The sequence below is a fragment of the Macaca fascicularis genome, chromosome 10 (assembly GCF_037993035.2).
Source record: "Macaca fascicularis isolate 582-1 chromosome 10, T2T-MFA8v1.1".
Lineage (NCBI taxonomy): Eukaryota > Metazoa > Chordata > Mammalia > Primates > Cercopithecidae > Macaca > Macaca fascicularis.
In genome coordinates, this window is record NC_088384.1 from 10,773,183 (window position 1) to 10,791,233 (window position 18,051).

An 18,051-nucleotide genomic window follows, 5' to 3' on the forward strand; every position below is an offset into this window, starting at 1 on the left:
CTCTCACATAGGTCTCAGCAATAATCTTCTGAGGCTTCTCCTCAGAGGCCTTCTAAACCCAATCTAAAGTAGCGCTCTCCCCCAGCACATTGTTCTTTATTTTTTTTGGAGCACATATCACATTATCTCGAACTATTTTATTTGTTCTATTATTTGTATTCTATTATAATGCAAGCACCAGGAAAACTGGTGTCTTTTGTTCAATACTGTTATCACCAGTGGCTAAAACGGTGCCTGGCACAAAGTAGACATTCAATAATTATATAGTGAATACATAAACACGCAACTTTCCAAATCTTTAATTACATGTTGTATAGCAGTAAACCTTGGGTGGACAAAATACTATAATCTCAAAATGACTTACCACTGGCATGGAGAAAGTTAACTTACCAGGCTACTTCCTCCAAAAGGCTTTCATTGACAACCCCAGCCTGAGCTGTCTCTCATATAATTGTTTAGCATCCAGTACTTCCTCTCATGGTAACTCTTATTATATTGTAACTAAGTTACTTGGTTGTATCTCCCACTGAACTGTCTCTTGACTGAAATAAATATGTCAACTGTTTGAGTACTTTTTTCACACATAAGTCACTACTTCATTTTCCTAAACCAAAGCATGGAAGAGCTGGGAAGTAATTAAGGCCCAGTAATCTAGAGGTCATACTATGCAAGGGATATGGTGTGTCTATTAGCAACAGGTTCCATTGGCTTATAAGGCACTGCCTGAAGCTTCCAGGGAAATATATAGGGGAAACAGTCCAGAGGATTCAGGATGGTCTGGTATGACTCTGGACTAGCTCTATCTGGACGGCCTAGTCCCTACACTGACCCCAGAATGACACCATAATGCAGCCCTCTCTGACATATTTGTAACTCTGCTTGCCACATAATCAGTATCCTCATCTCCTAGCGCATGGTAATAACATTATCTTTAATATAAAGATGTACCTATTTGCAGTCACTACCTCTATCACCACCACCAGCAGAGCCCGAGCTAAGGAAACCACGGTTCTCAATACCCAGCACACCCACTTCCAATTATTTGTTAAAACATGGTGGATTACTATGAAGTTCTAGGAGTGCAAAGATATGCTTCACCTGAGGACATTAAAAAAGCTTATCATAAAGTGGCACTTAAATGGCACCCTGATAAAAATCCAGAAAATAAAGAAGAAGCAGAGAGAAAATTCAAAGAAGTAGCTGAGGCATACGAGGTATTATCAAATGATGAAAAACGGGACATTTACGATAAATATGGCAAAGAAGGATTAAATGGAGGTGGAAGTCATTTTGATGATGAATGTCAGTATGGCTTCACATTCCATAAGCCAGATGATGTTTTTAAAGAAATTTTTCATGAAAGGGATCCATTTTCTTTTCACTTCTTTGAAGACTCGCTTGAGGACCTGTTAAATCATCCAAAAAGCTCCTATGGAAACAGAAGCAGAGACGCAGGATCCTTTTTCTCTACCTCCAGTGAATATCCAATTTTTGAGAAATTTTCTTCATATGATACAGGATATACATCACAGGGTTCACTGGGGCATGAAGGCCTTACTTCGTTCTCTTCCCTGGCTTTTGATGATAGTGGAATGGACAACTACATATCTATTACAACTTCAGACAAAATTGTTAATGGCAGAAATATTAATACAAAGAAAATTATTGAAAGTGATCAAGAAAGAGAAGCTGAAGATAATGGAGAGTTGACATTTTTTCTTGTAAATAGTGTGGCCGATGAAGAGGGCTTTGCAGAAGAATGCAGCTGGAGAAGACAGTCATTGAACAACTATTCACCAAAGTCTCACAGCTCCAAACATGTATCTCAACGTACTTTTGTGGACAATGATGAGGGAGGTATATCTTGGGTTACCAGCAACCGGGATCCCCCTACTTTCTCAGCAGGAGTCAAAGAGGGTGGTAAGAAGAAAAAAAAGAAGCGTAAAGAGGTGCGAAAGAAGTCTACCAAAAGGAATTGTTAAATTGACTCTTCAAACATAACATTTGAACACAATTGTGTGTGTTTTGGTTAATCACAAATTTTGTAGATAACACTTGTTTAATACTATACTAAGAGCTTTTCAACACTCTTAACAGGATTGTGGACATTTGGTTAGTAGTTGTTTGGATTGGGTATGTCAGAAAAGGATGAGTTTGTTGTGACAGTTGGTGCTATTAAGAATTTGCCTGGGTAATATAGTGAGATCTTGTCTCTACAAAAAATTTACAAATTAGGCCGGGCGCGGTGGCTCAAGCCTGTAATCCCAGCACTTTGGGAGGCCGAGACGGGCGGATCACGAGGTCAGGAGATCGAGACCATCCTGGCTAACACGGTGAAACCCCGTCTCTACTAAAAAATACAAAAAACTAGCCGGGCGAAGTGGCGGGCGCCTGTAGTCCCAGCTACTTGGGAGGCTGAGGCAGGAGAATGGCGTGAACCCGGGAGGCGGAGCTTGCAGTGAGCTGAGATCCGGCCACTGCACTCCAGCCTGGGCGACAGAGCATGACTCCGTCTCAAAAAAATAAAAAAATAAAAAAATAAAAAAAATTTACAAATTAGCCAAGTGTGGTGGCACGCACCTTGTAGTCCCAGCTACTCGGGAAGCTGGTAGGACTGCTTGAGCCTGGGAGACATAGGTTGCAGTGTACTGAGATCACGCCACTGCACTCCAGCCTGGGCGACAAAGTGAGACCCTGTCTTAAAAAAAAAGGAATTTGGAAAACTGCAAAGAGTTTTTTACTTCAGAATTTTTCTTTAGTAGAGTGTATATCCTATTTTATTTCTTTTCTCTAATTAAAACCACTATACACATTTCTGAAACATGCATAACATTAGGAGACAAGAAGGTATTAAGACACACAGGTTCAGACTATATAATTATTCATGAAATGATTTTTTTCCAATGGAGGTACAGCATTTGATGCATAACTTAAAGGTACTACAAATTAAAAATTAAAGTATAAAATATTTTAAGTTAAAAATAAACTTAGTTGGGTGCAGTGGCTCACACCTGTAATCCCAGCATCTTGGGAGGCCCAGGAAGGAGGGTTGCTTGAGGTCAGAATTTCACGACAGTCTGGGTAACATAAAGAGACCTGTCCTCTATGAAAAAAATTTTTAAAAACTTTAGCTGGGTGTGGTAGTGTGTGCCTGTAGTCCTAGCTACTCAGGAGGCTGAGGTGGGAGGATTGCTTGAGCCCAGGAGTTTGAGATTGTAGGGAGCTATGATATTGCTATTGCACTCCAGCTGACAGAGTGTGACCCTGTCTCTAAAGAAAAACAATAAAAAATTTAAAAAATTTAAAAATGGGTAACATTGTAAATTTTATGTAGTATATTTTACCACTCTTTTTTTAAGGCCAGTCTTACCCTGAACTCAGAGCAGTCTGTATGGTAGGTCATCACTGAATCACTCCAGATAGGAAACTTTCTATTTTTGTTTAGAGTTTGTACACAAAATCTACAAATACGTTACACTGAAATACCACGTATAGCCATTTTAATTTAGTCATGTTGGGAGAAAAACAGATGGGTTACAAATACACCAGATATCGAGCAAATCGTTTGAGTTACGTCTAGCAGCACTAAAACTTATTCACCTTTGGCCAAATACAAATACAAAATTGGAAAAAAATGATAATATCTGCTATTTTTAAAAGACAGTTATAGTCAAGAGCTTGTGTTTTGTATCGGTATTTGATTTTTAGTGGGCAGATGGGAGAAGGAAAGGTTATTTATTCTACAGAAGAGACTGGGGACAATTCATATAAAAAGTTTATTTTCAGAAAATAAAATAATAAAAGCCCAGGGTATTTTAAATGCTTTTTATATAAGATGTGATATTTAGTAAAGTTTATCTGTTATCATGTATGTGGTAGTAAAGTTGAAAAAAATTGCAATTTTCCAAAAACTAAAGCAAAAATCAGTGTCTCAGAAAATTTAAGAATGTAATGACATGCCCTGTAGTCCATTTCTTCACTCTTAACAGAAAACCAAAAATTTAGATTTAATCATCTTATTCAATAGCTTAAAATTCCTCAAAGTTTTCCCACCATCTAAAGGAAAAAGCTAATTGTTTCTTAACATAATATACAAGGCCCTCCATGAGCCAGCCACCAGCTTTTTCCCAACTTGATTTCCTATCAGCTCCTTGTGCCCATCTTACGCTCTAGCTCAACTGTTTCCAAAATCTGTTCCAGGGATACCAGTTCAAGACTCATCACAGAAAAGGGGTCCATGGTCAAATACATTTTTACACATTTTGCAAATTACTGCTGAACACATCTCTTAGAAACCTAGACTATTAAGGGCTGGGTGCAGTGGCTCACGCTTAAAATCTCAACACTCTGAGAGGCTGAGGTGGGAGGATCACTTGATCCTAGGAGTTCAAGTTTACCCTGGTCAACATGGCGAGACCCCATCTCCAAAAAAAGATTTAAACTATTATGTACATTATGAAATGCAGCATTCCCCAAAAGTATTTGATCACAGAATCATTTTTGTGTAATGCCTACTATTTTGTCTAAGAACATATTTCAAAAAAGCTTTTCCTAAGCCGGGTGCGGTGGCTCACGCCTGTAATCCTAGCACTTTGGGAGGCCGAGGCTGGCGGATAATCCGAGGTCAGGAGATCGAGACCACCCTGGCTAACACAGTGAAACCCCGTCTCTACTTAAAAAAAAAAAAAAAAAAAAAAAAAAACACCACCAAAAAAACTAGCCGGGCGAGGTGGGGGGCGCCTGTAGTGCCAGCTACTTGGGAGGCTGAGGCAGGAGAATGGCGTAAACCCGGGAGGCGGAACTTGCAGTGAGCTGAGATCCGGCCACTGCACTCCAGCCTGGGCGACAGAGCAAGACTCCATCTCAAAAAAAAAAAAAAAAAATCCAGCCATACTACATGATTGCAATGCTTAGTGTTGGCCATTCCTTTTCAGAGTTCTGTGTCTTTACAAGCGTTCCTTCTGGTAGTACGGCTTTTTTTTTTTTTTTTTTTTTGAGACGGAGTCTCGCTCTGTCACCCAGGCTGGAGTGCAGTGGCCAGATCTCAGCTCACTGCAAGCTCCGCCTCCCGGGTTCCCGCCATTCTCCTGCCTCAGCCTCCCGAGTAGCTGGGACCACAGGCGCCGCCACCTCGCCCGGCTAATTTTTTGTGTTTTTAGTAGAGACGGGGTTTCGCCGTGTTAGCCAGGATGGTCTCGATCTCCTGACCTTGTGATCCGCCCGTCTCGGCCTCCCAAAGTGCTGGGATTACAGGCTTGAGCCACCGCGCCCGGCCGGTAGTACGGCTTTTAGTCATGTTGGTGACAGCCTTTCAAATAAAAGCAAATTCCAGGCCGGGCGCGGTGGCTCAGAGAGGAGGGTGGATCGCTTGAGGCCAGGAGTTTTCGAGATCCACTTGGCCAACATGGCAAAACCTGGTCTCTACTACAATAACGAAAATTAGCCGGGCGTGGTGGCACGTGCCTATAATCCCAGTTACCTCCGGAGGCTGAGGTACGAGAATTGCTTGACCCCAGGAGGCAAGAGGATGCAAATGAGTAGAGATTGCCACTGCACTCCAGTCTGAGCGACAGAATGAGGGCCTGTCTCAAAAAAAGACTGAACAATTGCACATCTTTCTTTTCACCTAATCCCACGGAAACTTACGTCTTTCTGTAGCTTTACTATGAGAACTGAAGAACAAGTTCTGTGCACTGGACAATAACTTTTTATTTTTTATAGTAAGAAGTCGATGTAATTAACATTCCATTTTAAATGAATTCAAGTATATCAACATAAACATATGCCAAGACATAGCTTTGATGTCAAATACCACACGTTGTTTATATATTGGCCCAAAAAACTGAAATACAATCCAATGGCAGATCCGCCTGCAAGGAAGGTGATTCAGTTTTCACTGATTAAGCTTTATGTTCATCAGATTAATTGCTCGCAATAGAGGACACCCTACAAAAAATTATTCTCCTTAATCCTTCGTCTTGTCTTTGCAAACAGGACTTTCAGACACAGAATGCCCCAGGAGTATTTCCAAACAGTTACCTTTCCTAAGAAGAGCTGCTTAAATAATTTGTGTTACTAAGACATGCTTCGTGTATATTCTGGAGCAAGCTCTCATGCCTAACAGAAACAAGAGCTACTTGATGTGAGACACTTTGTCACTTATATCACTTATTTGTGATAATTGCCACAACTTCGGAGTCCGAGTAACTTGGAAGACAGCCCCTCTGGGGAATGGCACACTTTTTTCTCTGCAGTCGTTTCGGCTTCACAGAATACCTGAACGGTAGAGAACACACTGGGACCACCCCCTTCCAGGAGCAGCCGGTATAGAAGAAATCCGCGGAGAGCACAGAGGGTTGGGCAGCGGAGGCCCCACCAGGAGAAAGGTCGGCCGAAACAGGGATCGCCTGAGACCAACTTGGGTCCCTCCAGGGGACACCATGGGAGGAGACCGTGGGAGGAGAGTCTAACCTGAGAAACTGCGGATGTTTGCTACAGCGGGAACCAGCTTGGGGGATGAGAGCAGCCAAGGCATGACGGCCTAATTCACGCGTCGGGAAGAGAAAGAGGGTAACCGCCTGCAGCGCCGCGTCGCCAGGAAACCGGGCCAGCCCCCCCCCGCTTCCGGCAGGCGTCGCTCCCGGGCCTTCCTTGCGCGGCGGCGCAGGGTGTGACGTCATGCCCCGAGGTGGGACCGCCTCTCCGGTTCCACACCCTTGTTTAGGTCGGGGTGTTGAGTTCTACTCGGTGCGCGCAGCCACACGATGTGTTCTTGGACGTTGCTCCCTGGAGGGGATGCTATCTACCGCCTCCTTGCAGGCGCCCATTTCTGGGGTTGGCCCATCCAGGGAGCTGGTTCCTAGTTAAGAATATGAGAATGCATGCGCAGGGAGGCAGGCAACAGCACGAACAGCCACGCTTCTAGAAGGTTCTAGGGAGCGCGCAGGAGCAGCGCAGAGAGAGTAGGAATGAGCAGGCGGAGGACCCGGGGTCACGAGACCGTTGGGTGGGAGGAGCCAGCGGCCGGGGAGGTTCTGGTCTGTTCTGCCTCGCGGCAGCCGCCCCCTTCTGCGCGGTCACGCCGAGCCAGCGCCTGGGCCTGGAACAGGGCCGTAGTCCCCCCAGCTTCGCCCACCACCTCTCTACCATGGACCCCCGCAAAGTGAACGAGCTTCGGGCCTTTGTGAAAATGTGTAAGCAGGACCCGAGCGTTCTGCACACCGAGGAAATGCGCTTCCTGAGAGAGTGGGTGGAGAGGTGAGACCCAGGCCTGAGGACCGTTGGGGGCGGGGAGAAGCACGGCCCCAGGGGGAGCCGGGCGGGAGCTGGCTCCGGCCGGCGGGCGAGGCGGGGTCGCAGCCCCTTCTTTGCCCGGGAAAGGGAGGCGACTTCGATGGGTCATGGAGGATCGCGAGCCCTGGGTAGTACAGGAGCTGCGGCGAGCCGGAGGCAGACCCGGTTCCTCGCACCCTGAGGTTGCCAGGGGCGTATCTTGGGCGAAATAAAAAAACGGATACGTCGACACTGGAGACGCGAGGAGTGAGAACTGCAAGACTTAGCTTTTGCGTGGGGTAGTTTTTTCTTTCAGTCTCGTGTGCCCTGCTCATGTCTCATTGGTATATAGCGGTTCCTTTACGCACTATCCCTTTACATTGTGTTACAATAATATAACACTAGTAAGTTAAAAGTTACAAAATTATTTAGTAAGTTAGAATAAAAATGATAACTGTAAAAATGATTGTCTTTACCTTACAGCGTTTCTAGCTGCGTAGGATTAATTATCTTGAGAATCACTTTTTATACCTCCGTTACTTGGCAGTGTTATCACTCCAAACACTTCTGAGAAAAATAATGTTTTAAGTCCTGGCGTGTTTCCAGGATGTATTCTTGTCTTTAACTGTAGAGTACTTCGCTACGTGCAAGGAGTTAATTGCCAAGGCATTGTGCCTGGTGCTAGGAAACAGTATAAGTACTATTTAGGGATACAGACGAATAAATACGAAAGTTCGTTTTGATATTTACTATATAATAGTAATTAGCACTTTACGTATTGAAGGAGCCCCGAAGAGAGAAAAAGTGAGAAGGAAGTCTTCCCTAAGATGACTTTTTAAAAAGTTACTACTAGTGGATAACTGAAAAGATGACATACAAATTGCACTAAACAGGGATAAATAGCAACTATGCAGACCATTGCGACTCCTAAGAGGTGCTATTGTGAACATTATCTATTTAGTGATTTTTCTCTTTTAGAGACAGGGTTTGGCTGTATCATCCAGGCCGCATACAGTGGCGGGATCACTGCAGCCTCTGATTCCTGCGCACAGACGATCCTCCTGCCTCAGCCTCCCAGGTGGCTGGCAGTGCAGGATCGAGCCACCATACTTGGCTAATTTAATTTTTTTTTAGAGGTGGGGGTCACGTTAAGTTGCCCAGGCTTGTCTTGAATTCCTGGCCTCAAAGGACTCCCCTGCCTCCCAAAGTGGTGGTATTACAGGCGTCAGCCACTTCACCCAGCCTGATATTTTTATATGGGAAGATGAGCTCATGATTACCAAATAGCTCAAAGAATATTAACAGGCTGGTTCTAAGGAAAAAACTCGTTGCAATCTGTCAACGTTGTATATTTTTTTCCCTCTTAAGTAGTTTTTCAATCTTTAACTCCCCACCAATTGTCTTAACTACTGAAAGACTTTTACTTATATGTGAAATTCTGAGACCATTTAATATTATTATGTTAATAGTAACTATGACTTGGTAAGAAGTCTATTTTGCAAACTCCTCAACCGGGAAATGTCAGGATTAGGAATTGAGGGCTAGATTTTAGTCGTTTTCTCTATTGAACAGCTTGATGATCCAAAAGCCTAAGATATTTGTATGCTTTTATCCTAATTATAGGAAAGAACCTGCAGTTAATAAATTCTTCTAAAATTCCAGGTAAAGTAAACAAGTATCACAGGAAGAAATAGCTAGCTCCAAGAGCTGACTGCACTTTAAGTGGATACAATGTTTTTGTTCCATTCTTACTAATGAGGAAGAGGAGACACAGAAGGAAAAATTAACGCGTAAGAACAGTGTCCTCCTGACTTGTGTTGGAGTGATTGTGCCTATATAGAGAATTCCAGTTGAAGGTCTGCAAAATATTTATTTGTCAGGCACTACTATATCCTCCCCACCCCCCCCAAAAAAAAACAACAAATCGTCATGTACTTTATTTTAACATAGATAATTCCAGTTTTTCTTTCTGATTCCACTTACATTCTTGTGGCATCCTGAGTCGGCTTAAGTATGGGGTGAAGCATCATGGCATACGTTGGGACTTTATTCTGAACTTAAATTGAGATATTTAATATAGAAGCTTTTTCTCTTTATTTCTGTATTTAAACTAAGATTTTTATAAACTCTTGAGGCCTTTGAGTTTGTATCCGTTTCTCTCTCTGCTTTCATCAATCTGCAGTTCAAGATTATGGCTGATGGGGCTGAATACCAAGACTTCTAGGTCCAGACGTATTCCTAGGCCTGATCCTACTGTTAGGGTTACTCAAGTTGAAAGCATCTCAGTTTCTCACAGGCTTAGCTGTTGAAGAACAGTACATTTGTCTATTTGCTGTAATTGCTAGCATTGTTTATAGCTTAGTTTTATTTGATATAAGGATTTATTAGTTTAACAACCTTTTTTTTTTTTTTTTTTTTGAGATGGAGTCTCGCTCTGTCGCCCAGGCTGGAGTGCAGTGGCCCCGGATCTCAGCTCACTGCAAGCTCCGCCTCCCCGGGTTCACGCCATTCTCCTGCCTCAGCTTCCCGAGTAGCTGGGACTACAGGCGCCCACCACCTCTCCTGGCTAGTTTTTTGTATTTTTTTAGTAGAGACGGGGTTTCACCGTGTTAGCCAGGATGATCTCGATCTCCTGACCTCGTGATCCGCCCGTCTCCGCCTCCCAAAGTCTGGGATTACAGGCTTGAGCCACCGCGCCCGGCCTAACAACCTTTTAAATTGCACAAAGAGAAGTACTAAAAGTCTGAAGTAGTTGTCATTGAGGATCCAGGAGACTGTTCTTTTCAAGAACTGTGTTTTAAGATGTTTTTGTTTTCCCCATTTTAGAGACAGAAGTATTCTCCCACTCTATTTTCTCCCGTTTAACAATTTAGTATCTTGTATGTGCTTTCATGGCTTTACTTGATGGTAATTAAGATCAAAGAGAGTGTCTTTGTATTCTACTCGGTAGCACAGTACATGGCACATGGCTTTTCTAAATACTGTAAAGGAAATGAACAGAATGCATTTCTATCCTCAATATAGGATTTAGAGTGTAGCAACCAATTTTTTTGTACATGTGTATAAATAACCATAGCACAAAGCAGATTAGAAGGTTATCAAATTAAGAGAATTGTGAATGAAGTTTTGTGTGATACTATGTGAGAAAGGTCTCTACGCTGGTCCTACTTGATTGTGTAACATAAAAGCCTGTAGTGGCAAAGTCCAAGTGGCAGTTCTTGGCCAGAAAGTAGCTTGTTCTGAGGCTTGGAAGCATTAATTGAAATTTCGTACCTCCCAGATGGTGTTTTCTTCCATTAGTTAACTAGAATTTAGGATGTGAGAAACTAAATCTAGCTTATGAGTAAATCCTCTTTTTTTTTTTTTTTTTAAGTTTTTATTTTTTTGCAACAATTTCTAGCTCAGAGAAAAATTGCAGGTATGGTACAAAGAAATTTTTTCTGAACTAGTTGAAAGTAAGCTGCCAACATTATGCCCCAACACCATTGAGTGTGTATTTCCTACAAACAAAGTCTTTACAATACAGATATTAAACTTAGGAAACTAATACTGATGCATGCATGCTATCTAATCCTCAGATTTATGTGTTGCATTTAGTTGCCATGTCACCTAGTCTCCATTCTGATACAGTTCCTCAGTCTTTCCTTGAGTTTCATGATCTTGACAGTTTGAATATTATAGTCAAGTTATTTTGTAGACTTTCTCTAAATTTGGGTTTGTCTGGCCTTCCCTGAGTATTGGATTTAGCTTAATAAATTTCTTGGCAGGAATATCACTTCCCCAAGTTGGTGTACCGTAAGTTATACTGTGTCTGGATGTCACCCTGAATACATTCCTGACACTGCATTTTGAAACTTAGGAAGAACATAGCGTAAGAAACCTTGTGTCTTCGTTAAAATTTAACTACAAAGGACTGGTGATTACCGTGCTCTTTCGCAAAGTAGTATCTCCATAGAAAAGAATTTTGTGGTGTCTGTATGCCTGTTCCTTATCATTAAATCATTTTACTTTGCTGAACTGCAGATTAGGATGTTTTGGATCATATAATCTTTATTGTTGACATGGGAGCTATTCCATATTAAGGGTACTGAGTAACATTTTTTTCTATCATATTAAGCATGATGGAAAAAGTAGGCACATTTTGTTTGAATGGTGCTTATAAGAAATTCCAAATTCTGTTTCTTTTTGTTCCATTTGCTACTTTGCATTTATACTTTTGCTTCATATTGGAATCCTCAGATGATACTAAAAGAGTGAAAAGGCAAGCCACATGGTAGGAGAAAATATTTGCAACACATAAAGCTGACAAGGGGTTCATATGCAGAATATACAAACGACACCTTCAAATAAATAAAGACAATCTTTTAGAAAGCTGGATGAGAGTTGAACTTTACAAAAAAGTCTTTTCAAATGAGCAGTAAATACATGAAAAGGGACTCAACTGCAATGAGATACCAGTAGACACCTATCAGAATGGCTAAAAAAAAAAGATGGACAATAGCTAAGTGTTGGCCAAGGGGTGGAACAGTTGGAATTCTCATGGGTTGCTGATATAAGTGTGAATTGATAAAAGAATTTCGGAAAACTGATACTCATTTAAATTCAACCTGCACATACCCTTATGACCACAAATTCCACCCAATTGAAATGAATGTAAATGTAGATATGACAACTCTAGTTAACAAAGAATCAGGCTGGGCCTGGTGGCTCACGCCTGTAATCCCAGCGCTTTGGGTGGCCGAGGCGGGCAGATCATAAGGTCAGGAGATCGACACCATTCTGGCTAACATGGTTAAACCCCGTCTTTACTAAAACAAAATATTAGCCAGGTGTGGTGGCATGCGCCTGTAATCCCAGCTACTCGGGAGGCTGAGGCTGGAGAATCACTTGAAACCAGGAGGTAGAGGTTGCAGTGAGCCAAGATCATGCCACTGCAGTCCAGCCTGGGTGACAGAGCGAGACTCCATCTCAAAAAAAAAAAAAAAAGGAATCAACCCTTTCTGTTTTCAAAGTTAATATATCCCTTGTTTTACATAGTTAATGACTTTTTTCTTTGTTTGTTTGTTTTTTTAAACATGTACACTTTATTGAATGCCATGGTAGAAAAGTGTGTGAGGATAAAGGGCTGATACAGGACTTGGCTCCAGGGGCAGGGCGAGGAATGGAAGGTGGAGCACGTGGGATACAGGTTATGGGCAGAGCTCCTGGCCTGAATGATGTCTCCTGATCTATCAGTAGGCTTGGAAGATCAATACTGGGATGACGATGAGCAGAATGGTCATGAGGATGCCCAAAATCAGGGCCCAGATGTTCAGGCACTTGGCGGTGGAGGCATAGGCCTGGGCCCCAGTCAGGTTGCCAACCATCTTCCTGTCCCTAGACTTCACGGAGTAGGCGAATGCTATGAAGCCCAGGCAGCAGGGGTTCATGAAGAGGGTGTTGAACAGGGACCAGACGACGTGGTCGGGCACGGAGGTCTCACTGCGGATGTGGATCATGGTGGACGTCAGGGGAGCAGGGTTGTGGGGCGCCCCCAGTACAGCCACCTCGTGCTCCTCCTTGAGCATCTCATAGTTGTGGGGCTGGCCGCTGTTGACAGGAGAGAAGAAGGTTTGGACTGTGGTTCATGGTGTCCTGCGAAGGCCAGTGGTGGTCGGGTTAGTCTTTTTTCTTTGTTTTTAAGGCAAATTTTAATAATGTCTGTGTTGCTTCCAACTGTTGTGAAGTGTTCTCAAATCTATCAACCATTTTAGTAACTGGAATGTCGCAGGTAGCCTATATGCTATAGTGTCTGCACCAAATTGGAGCATGTAATGCTAATTCTTTGTGTTTTTTGTTTGTTTGTTTGTTTGTTGAGACGGAGTTTCACTCTTGTTGCCCAGGCTGAAATGTAATGGTGCGATCTTGGCTCACTGCAACCTCTGCCTCCCAGGTTCAAGCAATTCTCTTGCCTCAGCTTCCCGAGTAGCTGGGATTACAGGCATGCGCCACCACGCCTGGCTAATTTTGTAGAGACAGGGTTTCTCCATGCTGGTCAGGCTGGTCTTGAATTCCCTACCTCAGGTGATCTGCCCACCTCAGCCTCCCAAAGTGCTGGGATTGCAGGTGTGAGCTGCTGTGCCTGGCCACTTTGTATCTTTTTTTCTTCCTCTTCTAGTTATTTACTTCTAATGAATTGTGTTGCCCTGGACTATTTGGAAAAGAAGAGTTTGTAGGGCCAGGAGGAAGTATTAATGGATGAGGTCGGGAGGGGTGTATAAGAAGAAAATGTATAATGTAATGGGCATGCAAATATAAGCAAGAAAAGTCCTCGTAGGTCTCAGTCACAGGAAATAAACATTTTGAATTATTATATCATGACTGCATAATTATTTCATAAACTGCATATTTAAATTTAATTGAACTACTCTTATTTCAAGTTTCAAATTTTGGATTCAAATATACCTACTGAGTTGAATTCTAAGTTACCAGCTTGTACAAATTATTTTGTCATTCCATGTTGACATATCTGCCTCTTCCTCTGGGAAGAGGCACAGAGAAGCTATAAATTACGTTTATTAGACTTACTGAGGCAAAGGGGTGGATTAGCCAGTAGCCTAAAAATAAATAAAATTTTAAGCTGGAAAAAATTTGACCATAATAATACCACAGATTCAGATCAATTGAGTGTTTACTTTTAAATTTTGAAAAGGTAGTCATCTAAATGTCTAACTTTATTTTTTAGGTATAAATGGGTTGTGTGATAGTGAACTTTAATTTTCTAAACAAATTTCTTTTTTCTCCTCTTCTTCAAGCATGGGGGGTAAAGTACCACCTGCTACTCAGAAAGCTAAATCAGAAGAAAATACCAAGGTAAGTTTTAATTTCATTTGTATGTTTTGTGATAAAGTACTGTAAGGTTTCTTAGGGGTTGTTTTTAAGCTGCTGCTCTCCAATTATCACTCCTGATTTCCCCAAGATCACTTGGAAATAAGATCTTTTAAGACCTCTTTGTCTTTATAAACTTTGTAGACCGAATTCGCTGGATTCTGATTTAGAACTGAGAATTTAGGGTTGGATGTTCACTGTTTTAGAATGCATGACAATAAGTTACATGTATGGCCTGTAAGTGGTAAGTTGCGTGATGGTATGCATCCGTAGTCTTCATCATTGCCTTACAGTGTGTCATATACATTGTAAGTACTTTATTATTTGCAGAGTAAATGAAGAAGTATCCCAGTTCAGGAATTTAATTTTTTTGCTCTACTACCTGAGTAATATTTCTGAATGTGAGTCATGGTGTTAGGTTGGCATATTTGCTTAAAGGATGTGTAAGATTAGGAGAAGGCTACCGGTAGCTGAAGTTGAGAGACAGATGAAGGGGAAAATACATGTTTAAGAACGTTTTCTTTTGTTTTGTTTGTTTGTTTTTTCTTTTTTGAGACAAAGTCTCACTGTGTCCCAGGTCCAAGTGCAGTGGTACACTCTCGGCTCACTGCAACATCAGCCTACTTGGGTTCAAGCGATTCTCCTGTCTCAGCCTCCTGAGTATCTGGGATTATAGGTGCATGCCACGATGGCCGGCTAATTTTTCTATTTTTAGTAGAAATGGGGGTTTTGCCGTGTTGGCCAGACTGGTCTGGAACTCCTGACCTCAAGTAATCCATCTGCCTCAGCCTCCCAAAGTGCTGGGACTAAGGTGTGAGTCACCGCACCTGGCCAAGAATGCTTTCTTCATAATTTTTTATTTCTCTCTTCTGCCTTCATATCTAAAAGGCTTTTTTTTTTTTTTTTTTTTTGCAAATTTTCTGATTAGCTGTCTTAAATTGATAAGAAAATTAGCTGTTTTATTATTTAGAAACTTAAACATTGATATCTATTTGGATCTTAAAGTAGAAGTTATGTCTGTTAAGAAGGAGAATGAGAAAAGGTAAGCAAAAGCCCAAAAAGTAGTTACCTTTTTTTAAAAGAGTCATTTATCAGAGTGGTATTTTCTGAGCCGTAGGTATTTTGCCATTTGGCAAATGCATATGAAGGCAAAATTATATTTAACCTGTCTGTCAGCTGAAAATTTTTTGTAAGAAAAACATTCTAAATTAGAATTATGACTGGTCTTTTCAATATATTCCAGAACACCTAGACTTTGCACATTTTATAGGGACTCAACAAATATTTTGTAACAAGGTAGGTCTTTGGTTCTAATTTTTTTTTTTTTAATTTTTAATTTTTTTGGTTGAGACGGAGTCTCGCTCTTATCGCCCAGGCTGGAGTGCAGTGGCGCAATCTCGGCTCATTGCAAGCTCCGCCTCCCGGGTTCATGCCATTCTCCTGCCTCAGCCTCCTGAGTAGCTGGGACTACAGGTGCCCACCACCACACCCAGCTAATTTTTTTGTGTTTTTAGTAGAGACGGAGTTTCACCATGTTAGCCAGGAGGGTCTCCATCTCCTGACCTTGTGATCTGCCTACCGCAGCCTCCCAAAGTGCTGGGATTACAGGCATGAGCCACCACGCCTGGCCTTGGTTCTAATTTTTTAAGTAACAGGGAAGCAACCTAAAAAACTGGTTAATGATATATGGTTGAGTGAATAGATAAAGATAGGCTGATAATGGTATATAATTCATAAGATACACAGCATTGTTAAATGCAAAAGGCAAAGGATAGAGTTGTTTCTTATACAGAGAGACTATCCTAGAATGGGATATACAAGAAACCACACTATCTACTTATAGGATGGGAAGAAAATGTTGCTTTCTATAATGTCATGTGCACTTTTAAATTCTTTGAATTTTCATTGTTTATTATTATAGTTCCTCAGGTTCTTATTTGCAGTTCCAAAACTCAAAAACCCTTGTAAAGATTTTTACTAAATTTGACAATAAAACATAATGTGAGTGGACATGAGGCTATTTATAATCTCTAAACTGTTCATTGTCAATGTTCAAACTTTATTTTGAACAGTTTTTTTGTTTTTGAGACAAAGTCTTGCTCTGTCCCCAGGCTGGAGTGCAGTGTGGCATGATCTTGGCTCACTGCAACCTCTGCCTCCCAGGTTCAAGTGATTGTCCTGCCTCAGCCTCCCAAGTGGCTGGGATTACAGGCATGCACCACCACGTCTAGCTGATTTGTATTTTTAGTAGAGACGGTTTGACCATGTTGGCCAGGCTGGTCTTGAACTCCTAACCTCAAATGATCCACCCAACCCAGCCTCCCAAAGTGCTGGAATTCCAGGCATGAACCACCATGCCTGGCCATATTTGAACAGCTTATACATAGATTTGTAGAAATTAGTATAAATATTGGGTATGTTATTAAATACTGATACTGTTTGCCTTCCCTTTGCTAGGAAGAAAAACCTGATAGTAAGAAGGTGGAGGAAGACTTAAAGGCAGACGAACCATCAAGTGAGGAAAGTGATCTAGGTGAGGAGATGGTAGTTGGTTTGTATTTGAAAACTTATGATGTGATCCTTTGTTGATTTTTATTAAGGAGACTTAAATCAGCACTGTGTAATAGAAATATAATGGCACATATGAAACTTAGAGTGTTCTAATAGTCACATTTTAGAAAGTAAAAGGAAACATGAAATAAATTCAGATATTAATGTCATATTGGTTGAAATATTGACATGTGTAATGAATATTTTTTTTGGCAAGGGGGGTGTTTCTTTTTTTTTTGAGACGGAGTCTTGCTCTTGTCACCCAGGCTGGTGTGCAATGGCACAATCTCGGCTCACTGCAACCTCCGCCTCCCGGGTTTAAGCAGTTCTGCTTCAGCCTCCCGAGTAACTGGGATTACAGGCTACCATGCCCGGCTAATGTTTGTAATTTTAGTAAAGACAGGCTTTCACCATGTGTGCCAGGGTGGCCTTGAACTCCTCGTGATCCACCCACCTCGGCCTCCCACAGTGCTGGGATTGCAGGTGTGAGCCACTGTGCCTGGCCTCAATATATTGTTAATAAATTATTTTCCTTTTTTTAATAACATTCAAACTCCAAAGGGTATTGTACACAAGTGGTATCCCTCAATTCAGATTTTACATTTTCACTGATAATAAATCAGACTTCGTAATGTTTGTATTAGAAAAAGTTGGGTTACATATTAAAGTTGTTCTAAGCATACTTTAAAAGTTATCTTTTTTTTTTTTTTTTTCTGTTTTTGAGATGGAGTCTCACTGCGTCGCCGAGGCTGGAGTGCAGTGGCATGATCTCAGGTCACTGCAGCCTCCACCTCCCAGGTTCAATCAATTCTCATGCCTCAGCCGCCCTAATAGCTGGGACTACAGGCGTTTGCCACCAGGCACGGCTGATTTTTTTTTTTTTTTGTAGAGACGGTTTTGCCATGTCGGTCAGGCTGGTCTTGAATTCCTGATCTCAGGTGATCCACCTGCCTTGGCTTCCCAAAGTGTTGGGATTACAGATGTGAGCCACCACGCCCAGCCAAAAGTTTTCCCGTAACTGAATTGAGTACCAAAAAATAGTATTCGTTTAGTACTTACAACCATGTTGATAAAACTGGTTCATATTTAGAGGAATTGTTATCTGTGCTATGAGTTTGGTTGGTTTTTTGCCACAAGTTGACAGAATTTCTTCATGAGTTTGAAAGTCCTTTGGGGTATAAGTATTCCCCAGTTTATCAATTGAGAAATCTCTTATATCACAGAACCTAAAGAAAATTACTTGAAATGTTTCAAACTTTGAATCTTTTTTTTTTTTTTTGGAGACTTGAGTCTTGGTCTGCCACCCAGGCTGGAGTGTGGTGGCATAATTTCGGCTCACTGCAACCCCTCCTTCCTGGGTTC

At 41.8% G+C, this 18,051-nt stretch overlaps 3 protein-coding genes and 1 pseudogene across 7 annotated transcripts in view; 2 read left to right on the plus strand and 2 right to left on the minus strand.

The window, feature by feature from the left end:
* XPNPEP3 (X-prolyl aminopeptidase 3) overlaps positions 1-6,609 on the minus strand; it is a 72,305-nt gene extending 65,696 nt beyond the window's left edge. For 2 of the 3 annotated variants that reach the window (XM_005567173.5, XM_005567171.5), the window contains exon 1: positions 6,472-6,609. In XM_005567173.5, coding sequence (XP_005567230.2) covers positions 6,472-6,535 — 64 coding nt within the window. In that variant the 5' untranslated portion in view covers positions 6,536-6,609. Of the gene's footprint in view, positions 1-2,580; positions 2,675-6,471 lie in introns of all 3 variants that reach the window. The other variant, XM_065522087.2, reaches the window with a different exon arrangement.
* DNAJB7 (DnaJ heat shock protein family (Hsp40) member B7) lies at positions 102-2,227 on the plus strand. The gene has a single exon (XM_065522091.2). It carries the CDS (start codon positions 1,053-1,055, stop codon positions 1,980-1,982), a length of 930 nt encoding a protein of 309 aa, XP_065378163.1. The 5' UTR covers positions 102-1,052; the 3' UTR covers positions 1,983-2,227.
* Positions 6,610-7,027: 418 nt separating the features above from the next.
* ST13 (ST13 Hsp70 interacting protein) overlaps positions 7,028-18,051 on the plus strand; it is a 33,811-nt gene continuing 22,787 nt past the window's right edge. For 2 of the 3 annotated variants that reach the window (XM_005567169.5, XM_065522089.2), the window contains exons 1-3: positions 7,028-7,257; positions 14,067-14,124; positions 16,597-16,672. In XM_005567169.5, coding sequence (XP_005567226.1) covers positions 7,148-7,257; positions 14,067-14,124; positions 16,597-16,672 — 244 coding nt within the window. In that variant the 5' untranslated portion in view covers positions 7,028-7,147. Of the gene's footprint in view, positions 7,258-12,507; positions 12,930-14,066; positions 14,125-16,596; positions 16,673-18,051 lie in introns of those variants that run through there. The other variant, XM_065522090.2, reaches the window with a different exon arrangement.
* Positions 9,392-12,842, minus strand: LOC102132866 (interferon-induced transmembrane protein 3 pseudogene; annotated as a pseudogene).